The 19,863-nt window shown below is 43.4% G+C and overlaps 1 protein-coding gene across 1 annotated transcript in view; it reads right to left on the bottom strand.

The window, feature by feature from the left end:
* KIF5B (kinesin family member 5B) overlaps positions 1–17,649 on the bottom strand; it is a 30,884-nt gene extending 13,235 nt beyond the window's left edge. The window contains exons 1-8 of the mRNA XM_072154047.1: positions 17,263–17,649; positions 4,292–4,379; positions 3,794–3,867; positions 3,612–3,716; positions 2,536–2,584; positions 1,921–1,976; positions 1,732–1,819; positions 581–705 (exon numbers count right to left, since the gene is read on the bottom strand). Of these exons, the coding sequence (XP_072010148.1) occupies positions 581–705; positions 1,732–1,819; positions 1,921–1,976; positions 2,536–2,584; positions 3,612–3,716; positions 3,794–3,867; positions 4,292–4,379; positions 17,263–17,388 (711 nt within the window). The 5' untranslated portion in view covers positions 17,389–17,649. The remainder of the gene's footprint in view (positions 1–580; positions 706–1,731; positions 1,820–1,920; positions 1,977–2,535; positions 2,585–3,611; positions 3,717–3,793; positions 3,868–4,291; positions 4,380–17,262) is intronic.
* Positions 17,650–19,863: the final 2,214 nt, after the last annotated feature.

The following is a 19,863-nucleotide window of genomic DNA, read 5'->3' as shown; positions in this document are numbered from 1 at the left end:
CCTTCTGTCCGGCTAGTACTATATGGTGTTAGCAAGAAGCAAACAGCGGGGGAGGAGTGCACAATGGCATGTGAATACTTGTGTGCGCCAATCGAGACAAACCCCGCCTTATATTGACAGTGACACCACTGGTGTCCTTCCTTTTGCAGAGCTCAGCGAGCCTGGTGGGAGGGAAGGAAAAGCTACATCTGCTCCCCATAGACTTCTATTGCCCCTGCTGAGCACATACGTCGCTTAGATGGAAGGAAAGGCGCAGCTTGCTCAGTCTTTCCATCATGCCTTTTTCATCGGATGCAACGTCTAGTGGTCAGATGGAGGCAACAACTACTCCTCTGTCCACCGGTAAATGTCAATATGTACACTGAGCATATACAAAAACCCAGCCTAAAACTGTGTTACCCAAGGATGTCTGTCACACCTCGCAGATTTTATTAGAAACCATTCAGCATCTGATAATCTAGTTTACCAGTACGAATGGTGGCTTACATACATCTAGGGTCCATCGTCCACAGACTGCTCATCAATCTCAAGGTAAGAAAAGAAAAAAAAAAAAAGGACCAAGAGAATCAGCTCTGCTCACCTTTTCACTACCTGCCAAGTCCACCAGGTAAAGTTTACCACTCAGCTTTTGCTCCGTCTGTGTATTTTCTTGCTTGACGTTTATTAAAAAAATGCTGTGACTTCTGGAACTGTGTTCATTCATGTCTGCAAGGCAAATGTAATACAATCAAGACTGAGTAGCACTGATACTAATTATCCACTTTGATAGGGTAAATAGACCCCAAGAAGGTCACCCATATTGTACAGACTCAAGTCTTAAGTGACAAATCCCCTTACTGCTGGAGATTTGCATTATAAGCCATCAGTCCCCCAACCTTTTTTTGGCTTCAGCGACTATAGGCACAAGAGAGTAAAGCAGGCAGGTAGCTGAAGGTCTGGTGAAGGTACCTAGGCACGTTACTCCTCTGTACTGATACTATGGGCTGTGAAATGTGTTAGGAGCAGAATTTCAATGCTGTGTACATATATTAGCCTTTTCTCCTGCCTGGGTGTAATTATCCCCCAGGCCCAGCAGTGGCATGAAAGAACAATAAGAGAGTCACCGCAGCAAGAGACCAGACAGCACTCTGTGAATACACTAGATTCCTTAGGTGTCTGAAGTGGTCTTTCTAGTACCCTGGAGGCTAAATGTTACTTTATTTGTGCAAATCTAACTAGTAGGCATACAGACCTTTAGGCGAAATATTCAACTCCTGTATCGGAGCACATTAAGTTTCCCACGAAGATAAATTAGGCCTCATCCATGGGATAGGGCCTAACTTGCGGATCAGTGCGGGGTCTCAGTGCAGAGACACCATCCAAAAGATCGCAAAAATGAGGGGTCCATCTGACCCCTCGCCCCTCCATCAGACTAATGGAGCAGACGGCCGTGCATGACTGTTCTGCTCCATTAATCTCTATGGAGCTCACGGAGATCGGTGCGGCACTCAGCAATTTCCGTCAGCTCCAGAGATTAATGGAGCAGAATGGTCATGGGCGGCCCTCTGCTCCATTAGTCTGAGGAGTGGTGGTGGGAGGTTAGTCGGACCGCTGGTTTTCGCAATCTGTGGGTATCTCGGCACCAAGACCCCCACTGATCAGCAAGATAGGGCCTAACTTGGCTTCGTGGGAAAACCCCTTTAAGACGACAGCTGCTTAAAACATGGTTCTGTATAATATATAAGTACGTACTAGTCACAGCTACATGTCTGTTTGATTTTCCTTCATCTATAGTATCCATAACCTCTTCAGGACTACATACAAAACGTTCAGTACAACCCTATAAAAAGAAAAAAAAAAAAAATTGCAAGGTTAATTTAACAATCAAACAACAACAACAACAAGAAAAAACTAGAGCCGTCCATCCATCATTACACCCACCTTTACATACGGCACTCTATTCTTGTCTTCATGGACAGAAAGATTTGTTTTTGACACTGAAATACATAAATGGAGGCATCAGCTGTAACGTGTGGATACAGTTATAGTTGCGGGGCTTGTGTACAGACGGTAACGTGACAGGTCTTGGCTTCTGAGGTAAAACACGTCTGACAGTTTTGGAGCAGGGGAAAGAAAATGTTCTGCGCAGACCATTAAACTTGAAGCATTCAAGCCTCTTACACGTGTCATTATTTCTCTTGTCACTTGATCAGAACTAAAGTACAACGAACGCTGAACAGACTGACAAATGATGTGATGATTGTTGGATCTATGGACAACCAAATTGTCTAGGAGGGCGGTCAAATAGCTATTGTGTATATTAAAAGGTCCACACCTTTATAGTGGCCCTTCCATGGTGGAGACAGTACTACCCCATGAGGGCGCTCCTCTACAGGTCTGGCTGCGGGTGCCCACTGGCTACGCATAAACTTTACGTCCCCATAACAGATTTAATACACAAAGATTTGGCCGAAGCATAACCATACTTTAGACCACTGCATCTTGCTAATGCATCAAAAATAGTAAAAATGTTATATAACCGAAGGTTTCTCTTACCATCAAGTAAATCTCTTATCTTGTCCAAATAGATTTCAAAATATGACACCTAAAGAAAAGAAAATACACTGCAGATTCTAGGAAAACACAAAATTTGAAGAGAAGCTGCAAAGAAATGCAACAATACAAGTCCTGCAATTATGTACAGTACATGGAGGCAGCATGAATGGACAACTCCCTCTAGACATTTATAATGTGCGTGTCCAGCTCAGAAAATCCAATCTCTGACACATTAAATCCATGACTGCCTCTGCAGAAGAGGATTCCTGCACCAGTGTCAGGGGCAGATAGACCCAAGCTATAGTTGTACACACTTTATTAAAAGAAATCTACCATCAAAAACCATTTTGATAAACCAGAGGCACTTACTCCTAGATCCAGGCACCGTGGCTGTGGCTTATATTTGTTATCCATGCCCTGGAGCCATCTAAAATCAATTTGTAAAATTATACAAATGAGCTCAAAAGTAACCTGGGGGGTTTTACCCAATCTTCTCTATGCTTTAGCTTCACAGGGTGTTACACTGTGCAGGAGCACTTTACCCCCTTCCATTGTGTGCTGAATCTTGCAGTGAGTGCAGTGAGATTAGAGCCAGGAGTGGGGGGGCTGACAGTGTAGCATCCTGTGAAGACAGAGCATGGAGGGCAACACCGCCCAGAGCGGTTCTGGCTCATTAGCATGATTGTACAAGTTGAGTCAGGAGGTCATGGATAATATACGAAGATACCAGTGCCTGGATCTACAATTTGAAGGGAATCTGAAACAAATGGAAGCTCAAGGGTTTGTGCTCCTGTGCCATTCATTCCTTATGGGTTTGCAGAAGATGTTTGATACAATGACAAAATACAATGTTTGTCCATCTTTGCTACATGCACTAGGAAATAAAAGGGGCCACCATTCTGTTGATCTAATGATTATCCCCCATCTGGTGGATATTGGAAAACCTCTAACCATAACATCGGCCCTCCCTTTAAGTGACAGGTCACACTCCACACCCACTGCATTATAAATCATTATAAAAGGACACAAATTACAAAGCGCCTTCCAATGGGCACCCACTAATCACACTTTTATACCTTTATATGAAATTCCAGGTTCTCATCCATGGAGTAAATGTAGTTAAAAATATCTTGAACAATCCTGGGAATAATTCCCATTCCATCTGGATCATGCAACTTCCCCTGAAAAGAAACACAAACATTGTTATCAGCACTGTAACAGCTCAGATCTATGTGGCAGTAAAGTGAAATAGAGTTACCTCCATAGTGTGCGTCTTTCCAGATGAGGTCTGTCCATACGCAAATATTGTACCGTTGTAGCCTTCGAGTACATCTGGAAAAACAAAAGGAAACCCATGTCTTATGTAGCTTCTTTTTATGATGACTGTGTAAGAATTTGTGTAGAGCTCAGTAATTAGAGATAAAGTATTCAGGTATAGAAGTATCATCATGGACTAATGCTTAGTCTTCGGGGCTCAATCTATTAGGGTAGAATCAGATGCAGTCAAAGTCATATACAAACGTGTACAAAAGTTTGTTCTTGTTCTTATGAAAACTTAAAAGTGTTTTAAATCCAATTGTCAGACAACTGGAGAGACATTTTTGGCCTGGGTTACAATTATAAAATTTACTTGCTCTGAATTACATACAAATTCATCTAGAGAACCTCTTGCATCCCACCCACGCGCTGATTGTATACCGAAGATCATATTTTTAACGTGATTTGCGCTGTGACGCTTATCTGTAAACATCTTTACCTTTAACAATCGCTTTTGCGCACGCATTGTAAACTTGTTCTTGGCTTGTGTTAGACTGGAACACACGGTCGAAGACGTAAGGCTTGGACTGAAGAGAAAAAAGAAGAATTGGATGTAAATGTACAGGCATACAATAGGATCAGTAGTACAAATAGACAAGATACAGGAAAAGCTCAGACAGACAAACCTAATGAACCTGTATAATAGATGGTAAAAGTAGAGCACAACAGCATCCGCATCTTGCACACAACTGCTGGATACCGGTATCTGCACATACCCCTTTCCATGGCAATAGCTTTACTATCAAATAGTGGGGGAAACCAAGAAATTAGGATTTGGGATCAACTATGATGGCAGGAGTCCCATTTTGACATGGTGTTCACTGTGAAATCTGGCCACATCGTGGTCCAGGAATCTAATGAATTGGATTTGAGAAGCTTTTTTTTTTTGAGAAGCTTTTTTATATTTTTCTACTGATGTTTGTCAGGGAAGAAACCAAAATTCCCTGAGAAGGAGAATTTGCCATTAAAGGTCACCTTTGCAGGAACATGGAGATTTAAAGACCATGCAAGCCCCACTGGAGATTCTGGGAAGGTAATATCTTTTAGGAATAGATATACTGGTTTGGTTCTGTAGGAATGGCATCGAGCATACACCCGCCATACAAGTGCGCATGCTCTATTTTTCACCGTCTGTGTGACCCGGGGGCAGAGCTTCCTATGAATAATGGAGGGGTAGCATAGATTGAAGCATATAGAAATACATGGGGCTGTATGCTAGTCATTGAGACAACAGCTAGCACACAGACCACCAAGCCAGATCTCCGAGAACAGAAATTACCTATGTATAGGTTATTAGTATAACAGGACTTGTATTCCAGGATTGTAGCTGGGGTATGTTACCACACTGCTGTTCTCGAATGATCAATTTACACCTTATAATGCCACCAAAAGATCAGGGTGGGTAAATCTTTCATTTTCATCTTCAAAAGAACTGATGAAATAACTGATGTGAATGGACTCTTACACCTCCGTTCAGTTGCTCCAAAGTACATGGGCTTCTGATTTGAATGATTTGGCAGATTCTACTGCAGCTTTTACTCAGAGCACAATGCAGAGAATTAAGAACACAGCAGTGTGAGTAGTTGTCCCTTCCTCTGCCTTTGATGTGCCATTCATATTCTAGAAGGTTATGCCAAGGGTCGATTCATCCATGAAATCTCATTTAAATTATGTGGCAAGTTATTCTCCACAGCACTAGACCATATAGGGGAAGCCGAGTAATTATCTCCATAGACAAATGGTGGCCTATAATTACACATCCAGTCATTATATAAAGCTCAAGCATGTGACAGATGCTTCACATTCTAGAAAAGTACAGGCGCCGGATCACAGGAACAAGATGAGAAGCAGAAAAATGACATTACAGAGTCATCTGCACAGAATAAACCATTGCCCATCTCAGAACCACCAAAATGCTACAAGTAGCAATGAGACAACTTCTTCTACACATAGAATACTCACATGACAACCCTGATAATGCCCCTCTCACCTACAACAACCGCTCACCCCAATGTTACAGCCGAGGCTCTGTTTGCACAGGCATTATCCATCGTTTGTATAATGATAAGTTATGTTTTCCAAATATACTTTCTGTATGAAATCCTCTTGGATTTCTAGATCTCTGCTTGCTGTCATTCTAAAAGGTAGCTGTGATACTAACAATCTGTGCACCTGTGTGACCACAGAGAGATTTCTGTCCACTGGAAGTACGTAATGCTTCATATACAATGACAGCAAGCAGAGATCTAGAAAAGCGTGAGGAATAGATACAGGATGTTTATTTAAAAATTGTTTAGCTTTTCAACAAACAAACAATAACATTTGCTGAAACAGAAACACCACTTTACCTGGGAGCATAGGGAGGGGATGTGTCAGGGTGTATTCACATGTTCACTTCTTCTCATCTGTTCTGATGCATGTAAACACAACTTTATCCAATGGTTACCCAAAGGATGACATAAAAGTGAAGTCCCCTAAACAAAGGAGCTGAAAATCCATGATTGAAGTGGCCAGGCAGAAGCAGCAGAACGGGGCAAGCATGTATTTTTTCCTCTATTATCCCTTTCCCTGGGGGAAACACTTTAGACTAGAAAGTCTCCAGATTTGTCCCAGTGGCTGATCTGGAGACTGTAGTGGGAAGGTTCTTTGCAGGTGAAGACCACCTAGATGCAGCCTCAATTATTGGAAGAGATTAATAGAAAACATTAGGTTAATAGAAAAATAAAGAGTTATATAATGTGGAATGATTACTGCTAAACCCCAGAGAAGTCAATGACTATATAAAGCTGCCTCTGTGCTGAAGATGAGAAAACTATGCCTCCCGGGTGAACCCATGTTCACTCCCGACACCCAGGAGATGAAGCCTCGCCAGGCGTCTAACAAAGCCGCACTTCATCCATCCGACCGAGCTCCACTGATGTGTATGCGATATCATCCAATAACTCCAAACCAAACAAGCAACATGCACAATAACCCAATAAAGAAGTGACATCGCTGTGTGACAAGAGTTGCTATAGGTTTCTTGCCATCTATGACGTGTGGGTGAAAACAACATAAGTCACAAAATCATCCATTAGAAAATCCTCCCAGAAGTAAAAGTTCTCCTTACAGAGACTGACAATTAAGGTGTAGAGTCTTCTAGCCATTGATGGTCCACTAGGGGGATTCTGGGAAAATATACAAAGTTTTTCAAGGTGGGATAAGGAAAACCACGCCTCTTAGTTACCTTATAAGGCAGAGCCTTTGACATCAAGCATGACCTACAAGAAGCCTAATGACATGATGCGGGATTAAAGCCAAACCAGTATATCTATTCCAAAAGGCAGAGAATTCCAACTGTAGACAGCGCTGTTTCCACCCGATTGGGTCTCCTCAGTGCAGTGTAGGGAACTGGTTTGGCTGAGTGAGAGGTTTGTGACTAGGGTCAGGAAGTAAAGGTCCTCCTTATGGAGACTGACAATTAAGGGCACATTCACATGGCCGTCTGCGGGGACGTACATGCGGCCGCAAATTTGCGGCCGCATGTACGTCCCTATAGACGGCAATAGCGGCGCAGATGCGGTGCCACACATGTGTGGCACCGATCCGGGCCGCACACCGCAAAAAGATAGAGCATACCGCTGTGTGAATGTACCCTAAGGCTGCTGTGCAGATGTGTTGTGACTTATAGCCATACCTTACAAGGTAGCTAAAAGAGGCCTGGTTTTGTTTATTCCACCTTGGAAAACATTGCATAAAAAAATTTTATTGCATAAATATGATTTGAATGTACCCTGCACCACATGACAAACAAACCAGATGGCATTCATCAGCCTCAGCGCACCCCCATAGTTGCATTCCATACAATACGACAGGAAAAAGTGTCATGTGTGTCAAGTGTATGATCAGGGACCCTCATACTCCAGTCTGTATTCTGCAACACAAATAAAATGTATGCAACCCCCCCCCCCCCTCCATAACTCATCAAAAAGGGAATCTAATGGGAGTGCTTGACATTTTATGCATGTATAACAGTATTTGTTAAAGGGGTTGTGCACTTCCAGCTAATAATGTATATTGTTTGTGTAATGGAAAGTTCTCCAACTTTCCCCATACACTTTCTCTCAAATCCTCACTGTTTTCTAGACCTCTGCTTCGTGTCCAGCTAAAGGAAGCGTCTATGTTTACTTCCAATGGACAGAAATCTGTTGATGGTCATGTGATATTACACAGACTATTGATTACTTGGTGAAAGTGGACAACCCCTTTAATGCAGCAGTTGGGGGAACTCCACCATTGATGTCGGAGGAAGGATTCAAAGCCTTACACAGCTGCTGCAAAGATGAGACTCGATGCAGGGGAATGAGCAAAGGTGAGCGTCCGATTGGTGGTTCATAAAAGGCGCTATAATGGAGGGCTACAGGAATGGTGTTTTTTTTTACCATAAGGGCACCAATAAGGGTTATACAAGCATTATATAGACAAGTGGATTGTTGTAGGTACCTGGTAAGGCAATTAACCTTGAATCTCCCAATCAGTCCCTGGCAACAAATCAATAAATAAATCTGACCCTGGTGATAAATGGGCCCGGCCCACAGGGTTATTGGACTAATTATATGTAGCAAATAGTGGCACTGTGGAGCTGGTCATACATTTAATGTGACAGGGGAGCAGATACATGTTGTTCATGTCTGGGCAGGTCCTCTGGATGGCGGCACGGACTAATTTACTGAGATTTCCCTCCAGTGACAATCCCTGAGGACTGATGGAAGTAGATGTGGCTGCTAGGGTTACATTGCTCATTCTCTTGCTCCTTATGAAGTGTGCGCTGATAATTGTGTTAGTGTGCCAAGACCCTTCTTTATTGAGAATTTCGTTCTTTTAAAGAACATTACTTGATACCCGCCATAGGGATCTGTTTTTATTAGACAATGGATTCCTCACCATTGAAGAAACAGGTGGCTAATCACCAAATTTCAGGTATCATTATGCACCCATTTACCTTGAAACACCTTGAATTGTCCAACTTTACTCACATAGAACCATAACACTGCACGATGCTGCAGAAAAGATTCCTACAATTACACTGGGAGAAGAGGATGGCAGAGCGGGGACAGCATCCCTCGCTCCCATAGCCCCGGCCGGGGGCACTCATCCCTCAGACTTGCTTAGTCAGTGTTGAGCTGTCACAATCACAGGACACTCCCTTACCTTAGGAGAAATGACTATATAAAACAGACAGCCTTCCACGTTACTACCCAGCAAAGATAATCCACCCCAGAAGACATTCTAATAGGAGGAGCTGATAAATATCTAATGCAGGAAGTAAACAGAGACATAGTGACGGGAAACCGAGGACAAGCTATTCATGCATATAGGAAGAGACGGGACAGCACCAGAAATAACAACCAATGTCCACAATATACATTAATGAGATATTTTGGGCAATGTGCCCCTTTAAAGGGGCACATTCTACTACACTTGAGCTGAACCACAGCACAACAGAGGCAGCCGTGGGTTTCAACCCTTCGGAAAAGAACTTTAAAGGGTTAAATGAAGAAGCACATGTGTATAAAAGCCACTCCAACTAGATCATTCTTAGATAATTGGGGAAATGAAAAGCCTTCTATGGTGACAAGTGGGGGTTACAGCATCGTAAATTATGAAGGCACAATTTTGGTCAAGGGGTTAATAAGTTTCAGCAAATACTGAAACTTATTATTTATATAATGAAAAGTTATACAATTTTCCAATATCATTTCTGTATCAACTCCTCGCGGTTTCCTAGATCTCAGATTTGTCATTCTATATGAAGGTTCCTCATTTACTTCCTGTGGATAAACACCTGTCCCTGGTTATGTGATGTCACACAGGTGGACGCCTTATACCTCCCAGCTCTGATTACTCGGATACATAACGAGCCGTGCACCTGTGTGACCTCACATGACCAGGGATATAACAAGCCATGTTCCTGTGAGATCTAGAAAAAACAATGAGGATGTGATAGAGAAAGTATATTTTTTTTTTGCCAAAACTGGACTACCCCTTTACCTTTTGTATTTACACAAGGTTAATAAGCAAAAAGCAGGTATAAAAACGTGCAAATTCCGCCAATTATATATTATTTTTTTTGCCCAAATGATCTCTGTGCCATTTCACGCGCCGAAACCACAGTGAGACAGGATCGTTTTTGTGGAGTCCACAGCGCGATTCGAATGCAACTTTCGATGTGTAAACGTGTGACCATACCCTAAAGCAAGTCTCATACAGATCTGTGTATACAAAAACCTATTTTTTTGTTTGTCAAATGATGTCCCTGTCGAGAAAGGAAATAAGTAACATCACAACACCACAAGTTTATAACATGGTGTTCTGCGGATATAAAAACCTAGCGCCTGAACGTAGTAAGAGGGCCTCCCCCCAGAGACATGGGTGTACACAATGGTATACAAGTATCACAAGCCCAGAACCTGGGCCTTACAGAACCGCAACAAGAGGTTGTAAGGCCAATAATATACTGACAGAAGTACTGAAAGGACATTACAAGAAATAGCAGCAGTGACAGGTCCAGCGCTAGGAGGTCCTCCATAGACAGACATATGTAATCCATCTCCTTGTGCTGCAGCTCATCAGACCCTCCGGCTACCAAATGCCATAATGTCCCCCATCTGTAATAATCTTACACAGTGAAAGGCCTTGGACTATACCATTGTATACAAGTAGGTTAGCTACAGATCAAAAACACAAACATGTAAAGAACATACAGACGTGGACAAAATTGTTGGTGTCCCAAGCCGGTTTCATTTTGTTTTTTTTTTAAGTCTCTTGAAGCATGGATGAAAAGCAATGTCTGACAAAAGTAAAAATAAAATTGCTATAAAAATAAATGGCAGATTCAAGTCATTTCTGTGACCACTATGGGTTTTTCTTTCATTAAACAAGGGTACCAACAATTGTGTCCACCCGCGTATGCATCTTCTGATCAGCGAATCCTTTCACGAAGACGGGTTGTCCTTTAGTGCTCTGCACTTACTACAGTGCTCAGGTAGGGGGGTAACATTCACAGAAGGGCACAGAGTTGTGATAGCTAGTCCTCCTACAAGCAGGTATAACCAACATGACCTCCGTTACGGCTTGCTCAGACTATATGTACAGCTAGCAGAGATTAGAGGACTCACTCAAGGTAACTTGTCACTGCCGGGTACAGAAGATACTCCTAGAACTAGAGAGATTTGTAGGACATAACTAATAGATATCATCTCCATAGGATAGCGGATGTAACAGTGGGCTAACTCAGTTATTTTTGCAGTGTAATTACACTTTAGTAGCAATTTTTTATTATTTTTTTTTTAATTTCAGAAATGAATACAGCATGTGATAACAGTGTACTGTGTGATGCACCTTATTAAAGGAAATCTATTGCTTGTATGTAGTTTTTAACCTTTGCGCGGTTAAGCAATATATGCAATGCTGCCGGCTTCTCCTACAGATCCCCACTGACAGGGGCGCGCTGCGGGTGTGTCGGCCGCCCCCCTTATGAATAAGACCGATTGCCCAGACACAAGATACGAGAATCCGTCCTCTTATTTAGTAAGAGGTCGGATCGGTATAAATCAATTTACCGCACATACATTTTTTTTTTTTAAACACTGGCTGGGGAGAAAGGGGCTGGGGAGAGGATTATGGGGGGGGGGGGGGGTCCTCATAAAACAGTCCGTTAAAAAACGCACTTTTGTTTTTTCACCGTGTTTAAAAACACACCAAAAACGGACCAAACAAACACACACAATTAGCAATGAGGCTGCGGTCACCAGGTGTAACTAATTTTGGACGCCTCTTGCATCCCCTCCTCCCTCCCCATTCAATCTGTACATCCAGTATCTACATTCAAGCCCATGCGTGGGAATTCCCAAGTTGGCGTACAGCACTAGTTTGCGGCAGGGGAAGGGGAGATGTACATAATCAGTTACACAATGAGCAAAAAGCAGCTACAGGGATGTACACAGTAGCCACTGACCAATTTGCATATTTTTAAAACACTAATTACACAAAATACAAAGACATTTCAAGACTAGCTACAAGCGGTAGATTTAATTCACATAAAGCAGCCTCTAAGTAAAAGCTGCCTTTTTTTCTTCCTTCTCATGTAGTGAGCAGTGTATCTGAAAGCCTTTTGAGGTTTGTCCACTTCAGACAGACAAGGAGGCTAATGATTAACTCTTCCCATACCTATAGAATATTTTCCTTGCCGATTCAGCTCTCTAAAGAGATTACATTTTCCCAGGACTGTGTGAAGTCAGGTGTTGAGTCATTAGACGCTTTATCAGGTTCCTTTATCTCTCAGCCATCAGTGGATACAGGATAGAAAACTGATTTACACAAACTGCTTAATACAGGAACAGATTTCTATAATATATTATAAGGTTTACTGTTATCATCTGCACTTTTCATTTATAATTTCTTGTTAAGAGTTTGGTTAAGCTTTAATAGTGCTATTAACAGGAATAAATACCGGAAAGCAAAAACTACTTCAGGGAGATGGTTTGAAAAAATTAAATTAAATTAAAATTTTTAAAAAAAGCTACGTTTAATTGAAGAAAAAAAACTTTCAAAGGCCAAGACTGCTTAACTATATGAATCTATTTTGCATATACAGGTTGTCCCCGACATGAGGACATCCGACTTATAGACGACCCCTAGTTACAGACTGACCTCTTTGCCCACAGTGACCTCTGGTGAAGTCTCTGGATGTTACTATAGTCCCAGGCTGCAGTGATCAGCTGTAAGGTGTCTGTAATGAAGCCATATTGATCATTCTTGTTTCCATGACAGCACCAAATTTTGAAAATCCAGTTGTCACATGGACAAAAAGAATTTTTGTCAGGATTTATAATTCTAAAGTATATTAGTTCCAACTTACATACAAATTCAACTTAGGTTCTTTAGGCATGTACTTATCTTGTACTTAATAAGCATATTCATAAGTAATAAAGACATGGAATTACAGATTTTCTTGTTCCACGAGATCCCATGAAAAACTCGAGAAGGGAGGCATTTATTACGTAGACTTTTCCACATGGAAGATATCTACCCATTCCGCAGGAGGAGAATAGGAAAAAAAGAAAAAAAAATCATAAAGTTCACCTTTAAGAGAGAGATGACTATTCAAATACATTTGCATCTTGGCAAATCTCTCTTCCATCTGTGGGATTTGTCCAAGTTTCCACAAAAGTCTGTAAAGACGGACTTATAATCTGACAAATTTATCGGAAAGTCTAAGCTTTGGGTCAGCATGGGACACATTAGGAGACACTTTGGCCGGCAGAAGATAAAGCCTTGCAGACATTACAGCTCCCCGCACTGCAGTAAAGGTACATCCAGAGTACAAGTGTATTTCGGCTGCTGGCCCAGCCACAAGTACTGCAGGCAGTGATTAAATAGAGACACAGCACGGGACAAATTGCTGCGCACTTCCCATTGAGAGGCGTGATTGCTGTGGACAGACATTAGGTTACTGCGGGGTAAACCCAGACACTGAGCTAGAAATAGGCCAAAGTGATGTATTATCCATAAAATCGTATGGAGTACTGCAAGTACAGCCTTTCACCATCCAAACATCTTAGAGGGAACCTGCCAGCAGGTCTTACCCCAAGTGACTAAAGTACTGAATAATATGCAAGGTCCTAAAGTTCAGGAACGTGGATCAGTTTTGTTCCACGCTTTCACCAACCTAGAGCACCAGTGAATGAGAAGCAACATCGATCCATGGAAGGTCTGGACAATCCCAGGGGACTCCTCAGCTAACATTACCACACAATAAAGGAGTTTCTCAGGCTTTGTCTACAGTGTGACTGAGGATCACACTGAGCATAAACCGGGCATAGCGCATTGTAGGAGAACTGTATATAGCCAAAACTTACTTCCTTAACCCCACTCAGGGGTAGGTTCACATTGCAAAAATTACATTCACGCGGACATATGATTTCTCCAGTCCCGTAATTACGCACCGTATATACATGACATTTTTCATCCGTATGCAGCACGTATGTAACCCGGATTTTATACGTCCTCAGACTTCTAGGGCATACGGAACTGAAATACGGGAGAAAATAGGACATGCTCTAAATTTTTATACGGCGAGTATACGGTACGGTACGGAGTTAACAACGGCAATATAAATGGTTAGACCTATTGTCCATTGAAATGAATGTGTCCGTATGTAATCCGCAAAAAAACAGTACGGTATGGATACGGCCGTTTTCATACGTCCGTGTGAATGTAGCCTAAATAAGGCTGCCATGTACTGGAGAGGAGGAGGAGGCGACCCCTCCTCCCTCCATAGAAAACAACGGCTCACGGCTGCACACACGCCAAAAGATAGAACCTGCTCTATCTTCTTGCGGTGTGCGGCCCGGATCGGTGCCACACATCCCCGCCGTGCCGCTATTGCCGACTATGGGGATGTACATGCGGCCTGGAAGTATGTTCTGCCTGGAACAACCAGCCAGACAGATGACAAGCAGAACTGACCTGACACACTGTGTGCAGTACTGGTTCCCCAGTGTTCGGGTCAGACATTAAAGCCTGTACATGTTGAGAGTGTGATCCGAGGTGAACACATCAAAATAACTTACATCTGTCAAATCTTAATACATTAAGCTAAGTATTATAAACATGCCGATAAATGTTTGGCTTAAAGAGGGTTGTCCAGAGCGCCACGGCACCACACCTGACCACGATTTCTGCCGGCATTGCAATTCAGCGGCAAAGATGAATGGAGCAGAGTTGCCTTACCAGCACAAAACATGGTCAGTCCCTTCTACCACGCAGAACAGTAGCAAAGTGTAATTAATGGTAAAGTTCAGTGAGGGCGATAGGACTTTGCATGATCCTCTCGGCGAGTCTGTGAATCCGGGCACTGCACAGTCTCTGGACTGACTACAGTCACCCATTTTAACCCTTGTGTGACACTTCTAGGCAACAGGTCTGCACATGTTATATACAGAATTTGCATTTCAAAACACAGATTTGACAGGGGATTTTGTTAAGAATTTCCCCTAAATTGCAAAAACTAAAAGCTTTTGCAAGTCCACAGAACATATTCTGTCAAATCTGCACTGCACGCCATCTGCAGGTAAAGGACTTTAGATTCTCAGATTTTAGTGGCGCTATATTCTACTATAGATGTCCAACTTTTAGCAACCACAGGTGGGTTGCAGCAGTCAAGTGCATGAAGTTGTCACAGCTCAGCCTACAGATGTCAAGTAAAACTGATGGGGAATGCTACACATCATAGATGAGATAGGTCTACAAACAAAGATTCCATTCAGCGGCAGCACAGAGACCATTAGGAGACAATGATTAAGCTTAATTTACACAAGACTGGACAACCCATTTAAGCCATCAGCTCTAGGACATCACAGATCATCCTCCTATTGGAGCAGTGACTCCACAATAATGAGCGAGATGAGAGAGAGATGACTAACAAAGTTGATCACACCCAGGTATTACAGAGAATACAGGAGGGATGGTAAAATCCCACAGGTGGCAGCGGCTGTACACGGCCTCCAACAACAACAATGAAGTCACATCCAGCAGACACGGCTGATACAGAGGCCTGTCAGTGCGCCTGTTTTATATGGATTACATGTATAATGATAGAAGCTTCCTACAGACACATAATTGTATGTTACAGACACTGTCTGATCACTCAGATACTGGATCCTACAGATTCTCATTACACAGCGCCCATAAGCAGGGAACATCTGGGCCCGGGGCCTCCCTGGTCTTTGCCAGATCAAGCACAATCTGTTCTTCCCTAAGAGCAGACAATCTCCTTTGTGGGGGGAAAAAAAAAAGCAGAGGAAGATAAAGAATTTAACCAAATCTGCAATGTCATCTGCTGCTTTGTGCGCTTCTATTATATTGGATGAATATATTCTTTATAATACACTGAAAAAATTGCTGCCAAGGCTTCACAAATTCATAATTCGAATGGTCTTAGTATTGAAGGCGGGTGGGCTCCCGGCACTGGCTACTGTCTGCCACATCACAGCTACCCCCAAGTATATACAAAATCATTGGATTCATCAATCTTACCAATTTTCTTTAAAGGGGTTTTCTGATCCTTGATAGAATATTCTTGCGATAGAGTGGGGAACAGAAGAGACCTTAAAGGGGCTGGCTAGGAGTTAAAAAAACATGGCTGCTTACTTACAAACACACCTGACCATGTCCAAAATCAGACAAGACAAAGTTGAGGTTTGATGCCTCTAATAGGGCACATCAGGTCTCATCTTGGTCATAGCCTGGCCAGCATCATGGCCCCATTTAATGTCATCTGAGAGGACAGGGGGAGGAGGCTTCTATATGATGACACAACAGGAGTCTCAAATGCCAAGTGCATTATCCACCACAAGAGACATAACTAATAAACTATGGATACCATCTTGTATCAAAGCACCCAGCTTTTCCTGTCTCCTGATCGGCAAAATGATGGGCCTTACACATGCATCATCAAGCCAGCAATATATACACTAATATATATATATATATATATAGAACTTAAAAGTGACTGATCTGTGGGATCTCTCTCCACAGGACAGGGAAAAGGTGGTCAGAATTATATGCAAAATCATAGACATGGACCCCAAGTGATCCGCTACTCCCATGTGGATAGGGGGCAATTACTGGGAAACCACTTGTCATCAATGCAGGGTACTAGGATTCAAAATAGAAGTGGGTCCCACATATGACCCTTATAGCCACAGGAAAGGAGTCTGCATTACAATCGCAGGGTCCTAGATGTTGACAGTGAGCAGCTACTCCTATGTGGACGGGGGTAACTAGTGGGGAACTCCAAGGCCCAATTTTCAGAATGGCAGGGTAGTAGGTATCAACCCCCAGCAAGTATCACAATGGAAGGGATCCCACATGACACCTCTCCTAACCATAGAGGTCTGACTCATAACAGTGGGGTCCTAGATGCTGAACACCTGGCCTCATATACTACTATGTGATTGGGGGAAACATCGAGTGAACTCCCCACCCCAAACAAAAATCAGAAGCCAAAAAAGTTTCCCAGTAGTTTGTCTCCCACTAATGACAAAGTCTTCTCTTGTCCTGTGCCATAAGGGGCAGCACCTTTATCTTCTGCATCCACCTAAGGGACCCACTAAAGGTCATCACTGGGGGCCCCAAATTTGTATAGGATAGAGAACAAGAGAGATGCTGGGAAGATCACTTTATTAAGAGTCAGGGGGCAGCTGACAGGCAGATGCCTCAACATGGGCACTGCCCTAAACACACCAGCCACAGGGGGCGCACAAGATGCAGCCACACAGAGGGGCAGCTCCCATCTCCTGCCAGTCATGGCGGTCCCCAGGGATGGTACCCATGGAGGATGAGGTGACAGCTCTGCCCCGCACTCACCGCGATCACCACCGTGTCCTCCGCCTGGAACTTGGGCACGTACTTGTCTCCTCTCACCACCTCAGAGTCGTTCAGGGGCCTGAAGCGGCACATTACTTTGATGCTGCACTCTGCCGGGTCGGCCATCTTGTCCGCTTTCTCCTCCGCCTCACGCCCGGGGCGTGTGTCCGGCAAGAAGAACTAGACGGGCGGGGACCGGGTGACGCGCACGACACAGTGAGGCGGCTACCAGCACCGCAGCCGCCACGCCACAGGGCCGCTCCGTGCGCCACCAAGCTCAGTGGGCGGAGGAATGAGAATCACTTCCCATCCAATATGGCAGCCATGGCGAAGGCCGGCGGTGACGCTCCCAGGCTCCTCCTCTCCTGCCGGCGGTTGACTGACGATGACGTCATGTTCGCCCACTGAGGGATCGGCCTGGAGTTTCACTGCGCATGCGTTGCAAGAATCGTCCACCCTACCCAGACAGGGCGGGATGATTCGCCAATTTGGCGCTCCTGTAACACGTCCCCGTGATCCTGGGCAGAGGGCCATTTTACCGAAGAACAACTCCATTGACCTTAATATGTCAGTCTTCCATAAAATGTCTCTTTTTGTGGCGACATGGCGGAAATGAATATAAAATTTATTTGAACACAGCCTAGAGCAGTGGTGGCGAACCTATGGCACGGGAGCCAGAGGTGGCACTCAGAGCCCTTTCTGTGGGCACTCAGGCCATCACCAGAGATGAGTCCAGGTATCTTCCTGCAGTCCCAGACAGCCCAGGACTTGCTGTGCACAGAGCTATTTTAAAGTGACAGCGCTACCTGGGACCACTGGAGGAGTGGGAAGGTGTGGACAGATCTGGATTATCATTAGAGCTTCTGCTCCGGCCCTGACAATTCTTCCTGTTTATGGGACCCTGGAGCGAAGCTACAATGATCATCCAAGTTTCTCCCATTTTCTGCTTTATTGGAGTCCTCAGGGTGCTGATATGAATGAAAGCTGTGACAGAGAAGGGAGTATATATCACTAATTAAATTTCTGTGTTAAATAAATTTCTGCGATAAATAAGCGGGTCTTTGTTGTAGTTTGGGCACTCGGCCTCTAAAAGGTTCGCCATCACTGGCCTAGAGTCTCTGAATGAAAGTTTGGCCCCTCTACTACGGAGGGTCATTGTCCATAAACCAGTGTGGGAGCGTTTATCTCATAGAGTGCAGTCACATAGTGGGCTCTTAGTGTATTTTTACCTGTTTACCATGCATGCTGGCTTGAATCCGATTTTCTTAATTTCTAAAAGAATAAGCAGCAGTACTAACACCTTCAGAGCTGCTTAAACCAGCCTAACTCATGGTAAACATGCAAAACGTAGTAAGAACGCACTAAGAACGATGAACAGGGCACTCTTGGTCCCTGTTCACACTTCCATCTGGGCTTTCCATTACGTCATAGACTTTATTGGTCGTTCTGATATTAATAGTGAAGAAAAGAAGGGGCTGCTGTGCTAGTTTTGCCTCTCTTTATGACAGAATGTGTAGTGGAACCTACCGAACAGGAGATTTCCTGTTGTTTGAAAACCGTAAATACAGAACCCACAAAAGCAGAAGCAATTTTTCATCAATTTCTCCCCATTTGAAATGTTTTAGGAGCAGTAGATATATGGAGGGAGGGGGCTCAGACTATCAGACCAGTAGAACAGAAGTCCGTCAGAAAACAGGCGCAAAGCCCTTAGTAAATGTGCCCCAATGTTTTAATTGTCCAATATGAGCTATGCTACACACGTGTGATATATCCCTATACAGCATTCTGCAAGGTGATGAGCCATACCAAGGTGCAAGCTATGATCTATTCTGCATAGTCTCTGATCTCCGTGAAGATCATCTATAATCATAATGGGTCCTTAGATTTATGATATTATGAATGGAGTGAAACACTGAATTTTATGCAAAAAGTTTGATCCATGTGGAATGAAAGCAATGATGCAATTAGTACAATTTGACCATTAAAAGTAACAGTGGCCAGATTCATAGATACATGTTTGTAATATAGTTTATTGCTATAAAAAATATTTTTCCTGTTTTTACTCCGGTCCTCCTGTTTTCCCTCTAGTGCTCACACTGACAGCTAATAGATAAGGAGAAGCTGATAAAGTTTCTACCTACTTAACTCTTTACAGACACAGATAGACTTTTCTTTTGACAGAGCTGTAACATCAAGTGAAATATTCTATGGGTTTGTTAGAAGTTAAAATTAAGCCTCCTGTCTTTATCTATTTGCTGTATACAGGCTTAAAGGGAACCTGTCACCAATGCGCTATTTTACACTAATAACATGTGCCAAAGGCCCATCACAAGACAAACGCATATGTGCTTTTGTCATGTTTATGGCATGTGTACATCAGCTAATATCGTCATTATACCAACATGCCTGGCTCCTTTCCAAGGTCCCCCTGAAGTCCTAGGGGCTGGGATTCAAATTCCCACCGTTGTCTGCTCCTCATCCTTTAGCAGTGCCCACTCACTGAAACCCCACCTCCATGTGATGTCACGGATGGGTGGCCGCTAGGAACCATAGGAGGGACGCCTGATTCCTGGCTGCCGCCCCTCTGTGACGTCAGCTCGC

This window comes from Engystomops pustulosus, chromosome 5, assembly GCF_040894005.1.
Source record: "Engystomops pustulosus chromosome 5, aEngPut4.maternal, whole genome shotgun sequence".
Classification (NCBI taxonomy): Eukaryota; Metazoa; Chordata; class Amphibia; order Anura; family Leptodactylidae; genus Engystomops; species Engystomops pustulosus.
The sequence above is the reverse complement of the archived record's forward strand: the minus strand, read 5'-3'. Positions and strand labels throughout refer to the sequence as shown.